Source organism: Pundamilia nyererei, unplaced genomic scaffold, assembly GCF_000239375.1.
Source record: "Pundamilia nyererei isolate P.nyererei 1_Seehausen unplaced genomic scaffold, PunNye1.0 scaffold00206, whole genome shotgun sequence".
Taxonomy (NCBI): Eukaryota; Metazoa; Chordata; class Actinopteri; order Cichliformes; family Cichlidae; genus Pundamilia; species Pundamilia nyererei.
In genome coordinates this window covers 47,339-52,813 of record NW_005187607.1, presented here as the reverse complement: position 1 = coordinate 52,813, position 5,475 = coordinate 47,339, and the positions used below count along the sequence as shown (strand labels likewise).

At 42.7% G+C, this 5,475-nt stretch overlaps 1 protein-coding gene across 1 annotated transcript; it reads right to left on the bottom strand.

The window, feature by feature from the left end:
• Nucleotides 1-1,368: 1,368 nt before the first annotated feature.
• Nucleotides 1,369-2,304, bottom strand: LOC102211256 (putative gustatory receptor clone PTE01). Its single transcript, XM_005747865.1, has one exon. The coding sequence runs from the start codon at nt 2,302-2,304 to the stop codon at nt 1,369-1,371; it is 936 nt and encodes a 311-aa protein (XP_005747922.1).
• Nucleotides 2,305-5,475: the final 3,171 nt, after the last annotated feature.

Genomic DNA, 5,475 nt, shown 5'->3' with positions numbered 1-5,475 from the left:
TGACAAAGGATGAACTGAAGCTCTGCCATCACGTAATGTCGCATACTGCTGTTTCTGATGTCATTTAAAAAAAAAAAAAAAAAAAACAAAGAAGGAAACTCATAGTTTAAGTGGACAAGTTTGCTACATCTGTGTTGACCTTATGACCACGGTCTGCAGAAAGTATGCCACATGCTAAATGACCCACCTCACCTTGCCCATCAGCTGTATGAATGCCAACAAATGTTAAAGGTCCATTGAAGCAACCACTACATGATGAAGAAGAAAAGTGCTTTTATCCCAGATTCACACTGAACTCTCCTCTGAACTCAGACATTCTATACATTAATAACAAATCTAGTGCAAGTGTTTCTTTTTCTGCACAATTTTCTTTCTTTTAAAAGTATTTTTTATTAGACAAAGGTTTCAGTGCAAGATATATTGCAAGATATATTACAAAAAATAAAGCACTTATATAAGAAAATTGTGTAAGAATTACACAATTTTCTTATATAAGTGCTTTATTTTTGAAAGAACTAATTTGACCGTCTTTTTTACTGTCTACGCAAGTATATGTTTTGATGAATAAGTGTGCTAACTAACTTTTATTTCTCGGTAGTTTCATTGTACATTTCTAAATTGTTCCGGTTCAGTTGTTAGTTCAGAATGGACAAATGAAATATTAAACAACAGCAAAGAAAAAAAAAAAAAGAATAAAATCAAATAAAATTATTTCTTATAACCCTGAATCAGGTAAGAGGTGGTATGTGATGTAAATTCTAAATGTAGTTTCCTGGCCTCTCTCCTCCTCACCAGTGTAGTGATTAAATATGTATCAAAGAGCCTAATTGCCATTTTTCTGATGGTGTTGATGACTGTGGGAAAATCTTCTTTGAGGGGAAAGTCATTGTATCTTAGGTCAGTCTGATTAAATTAACTAATGTCTCAAAGATAAAAGTTTTAAATTTTAACTGACTGAAATGGATATGACATGAGCCCAAGAATCTTACTTTGCCACGAGATCGTACTTGCCACCAATTGTGAATCATTTGACAGGTTAGGTCAACTGTGGTTTCCAGCTTGAAAATAATGTAGATATAACTTTGTATATTTAATAAATTGCTTTGCTTGCCAGACTAATACTATTAGCACTGAAAGCTGAGACTCTGGAGCCCTGGAGTTTAGAGGAAATTAGATGTTGCAAAGTAGCTTTAGCAAAATAAAGAAAATAATTTGAATATCATAGGTCTTTTGTAAATTCAAATACATTACTTATAAAGAAAATAAAATCTGCTTATCTCCAAATTATAGGAAGATTGCTGAATGTTACTTTCCTACACGGCAGAGATGCTGTCGATAGAGAGATAGAGTCTCTTACTGAACAAAGATTTATTTTCTCTTAAACAGAAGCATCTTACAGGCTTGCCTTATCTTTGGCAAATTAAATCCATACATAAATGGGGTGAGCATTGGTTGACAAATGAGGAGATACATAGGCAAAATTATACGGACTTCCTCTGGTATCTGAGCAGCTAGAAGGCTGAAATCAATAGAGTGAAAAATGCACCCGACAAATAGGTTTGACACAGAGACGATCTGAGGGGTGCAAGTAGTCACAGCTTTCTGCTTGTTTTCTGTGGATGTTTTACGGCAAACTCGTAAAATCTTCAGGTAAGAAATTGAAATAAGATTGAATGGCATGAAAATACTCAATAACGTAAAGAATATCATAGATATAGAGCTTTGGATTGGAACTGAACATGAAAGTCTAATTATTAATTGGTGGTCACAATATACATTGTCAATAATATTTCCACAAAACCTTAAACCAAAGATGAATGAAAATGAGAGTAATAAACTAACAAATGAAAAAATCCACACAAGCAGAATCAACATAACCACTCTTTCTGTGTTCATAATGACATTATAGCTAAATGGATGGCAGATTGCAATATATCTGTCATATGCCATGGCTGCTAAACTGCAAAACTCAGCAGAAGCACTTGTGTACATACAACACATCTGCAGAAAACACCATGGCAGGGTCACTTCATGGCTATCTGAGAACATCTGTGAGAGCAGAAAAGGATAAAGTGATGTGCTGGCGTTTATTTCATTCACACATAAGTTGCTGAGCAGAATATACATTGGCTCATGCAGTCTTCTGTCCACATGTATAACCACAATAAGGACTGTGTTGGCCACACATATAGAGACATACCAGAACAATATTATGATAAAATATGGGTATTTAAAAGCTCCAACATTTCCATAAGCAGCCAGAACAAATGATACACTCTCACTTGAGTTTCCTATTTTCTGCATAATGTCACACAATGAACAAGACAAACTAATAATAATCAAACATCAGGAATCACAAAACAAAAAGCAAACAGCTTTATACTTTTACAAGATTCAATTCCAGAGATTCTTCACATGCTAAGAATACATAACAATAAGTTCAGCTTCATCTCCCAACTAAACAAGACAACCTCTTTTGCTAGTATTTATGGCTGCAGCACCGAGGAGGAGAATGAGGTGGGCGTGGCTAAACTTGAAGTCCAGAGTTAGAGACAATGGCATTCTTCCTCTTTGGCAGAGTTTTTTGTTTGTTTTAACTACTATAAATGTAGTGACACTTGCTCCATTCCGTCATCGGTCTCGTTAATTATCTTGTATCATGTTGTTCTCCAGAGTGTAGAACATCCAGCTGCAAATTTGGTGAAACTATTACAAAATCGATCATCAACCTATGGCCTAATGTGTCCTGGTGCCATGATCATCTATGAATATCCTTATATTTAAGCATTATGTTTGTTATAGACAAGCTGTAGTTTGCAAAGGAGTCCAAGAACAGAATACCCCTCGGGTTCAGATCAGCCAGACTTTTCTTCATAATCGTACCCCAAGAAGCTGTCACTGATTGTGCCCATTTCAGCAATGAACTCTCCCAGTAGGACAATTCATAGTTTCCATATGACACCAGAGCTTCAGAGAAACATTCACCAAGTGGGCAAAACAGTTCCCCTCTGCCCTCCGGTCATCCTTTGAACACCTTTGAGTTTCGTTTAGCCAAAATGCCGGACAATTCATGTCCTTCAGAGACACTAATTGGTATTTGTAAATGACCATGGCAGACCTGACGACATTTTTCTGCTTTTCAGCATCTTTTATTTATACTCAGGGTTGCTGTTCATCCACACACAGCAGCAGCTTCCCTGCTTTCATTTCAATTTTACTTTCTTCCCTTTCATTATAAAAAGAATATCCAGAGAGAAGGAGACTATGGATTTGTGCCAATTGCTCTCCCCAGGTGGAGCCATTCTTTGCCCTAGTTAGGGAGGGCAAAGAAGCACAGAAATGTAAGTACACTTATTATTACACTGAACATTTCAGAACAATTGGTGGCAGAAGGTTAAGGGTTGCCGATAACAGACTCAATAAACTTATCTGCCAGGCCAGTAATGTTGTGGAGTTGGAGCTGAACTCTCTAAAAGTCATGTTGGAGAGATGGATGTTGTCAAAGATAAGGACAATACTGGATAACAACTCCCACACACACCTTGACGTGCTGGCCCAGTCAAAGCACGTATACACACTACGATAGTCGCACACCCTTAATATCACATCCTTTTCAGAGAAGATTGCAAAGTCAATACAGTAAGAGTGTCATGGTCCGCGGCCTGGTGCCTGAGGAGCGGATGGGATGCCCACGCCTACGGGTGTCGCTGTTGTCTCCACACCTGCATCCCATTCCAGGCGATCATCAGGAGGACTATTTAACCCCGCACGGCCGGCTACTCCACGCCAGTCCGTTAGTCACCATTCAGCGGTAACTTGGCACTCACATGAAGGTGGATGTGGAATCTCAGGTTTCTTTTGAACTATGTTAATCCTTCTACCGTGTGCCCAGGTTATTGTTCGGCGTGTTTGAGCCTACACCTGCCCGTCCTCCTGCCCGCCTGGAGTTCAGATTAGCCACCGGTCATCATCTCCTCCGCCTTCCTGGAGCCCTCTCCCGCGGACCCTCACCCCTCCGGTTCCCACGGCCCAGCCCTGATTGTAAGATAAATAGCTCTACCCCGTTGTATGCTGTTATCTCCCTGCTCCCCAGAAATTCTCTTCCCTTCTCTTTTGCATGGTCCCATGGTCCCGATCACGGCGTTCCCGAGTTGTTATCTCTCGGTCCCTTGGTTCTAATATTAACACTGCATGTTTTCCTTTGATCATTCCGGGACGCCCTTAGTTTGAGAAATAAAGTTATTCAGCGTGCATCCCGGCATATTGTGTTTGCTTCTAGGTCCAGCTTGCGTGCTAAAACTATGGTTCTTGACAGTATGGACTGGCCAGGATGGACCCAGCAGATCCAATACGCTCCACTATTAACAAGCAGGGCGCTATACTTGGTCGGCATGATCAGCTGCTCCAGTCACTCCAGGACCAATACACACTCAGGAAGAACTGCGTGCCAAACAACCCGATCCTACGTACCGCGGCATATCTTCTCCGCTGCTGGAACCCTTCCACGGGGAGCTGGACCTGTGTGGGGGGTTCTTTTTCAATGCTCCCTATTTTTTAGCTGTGCGGCGAATGCCTTCCCCACAGATGCTGCTAAGATTTCCCATTTTGTTGGGCTGCTGCGGGGACAGGCGTTACCATGGGCTGAGGCTTATTTAACTTCGCATCCAATTCATCTTTGCCATTACAATGACTTTCTGGAGGAGTTCAAGGCGACCTTCTCTCCTCCGATCTCTGAGGATGATGCGGCACAGAAATTATTGGCATTCCGTCAGGGGCGGGGCAGTGTAGCTGAGTATATAGTAGAGGTTCGGACCATGGCGGTTGCCGTGGGTTGGCCCGATTCGGCCCTCCGCAGGATTTTTTTACGCTTGCTGAACGATCAGATGAGAGACCAGCTTGCGTTCCACGAGAAAACAAAAACCTTTGAGGAGCTGGCATCCCTCGCCCGCAGGATTGATAGACGCCTGCGGGAGAGGGATGCCGAGCGGTGGCTCAAGCCATCGAGGCCCGTATTGCGGCCGGAGTTTCACGTTTTGTCGGCTCAACCCGCGGCTGCAAGCACTCGTTCTCCATCGCCTCCCCTGCCAGAACCTATACAAATCGGTCGCTCCCGGCTCTCACTGGAAGAAAGGGAATGCCGTTTTCGGGCTGGGGACTGCTTATGCTGTGGGAAGCCTGGTCACCGCATTGCTGCTTGCCCGGCCCACCCGTGCTGCCCACCCGTATCCCTGGTGAGTCAGGGGATACAGGTGGGCAGCACATTGAACACAACTAGACCCTGATTGTTACTGTCTGTTACCATAGTGACCAACAACAAGACTTTTACATGCTGCGTGCTGGTGGACTCCGTAGCTGAACAGAATCTAATGGATGAGAAACTGTCAGGAGATTAAGAGTTATCGAATTGGCCATCCGACTGCGGTCTGGAGTGTGGGGCCTCCCTGCTGCTGCGGAGTCGGGGCGGTCTGCCTCTCC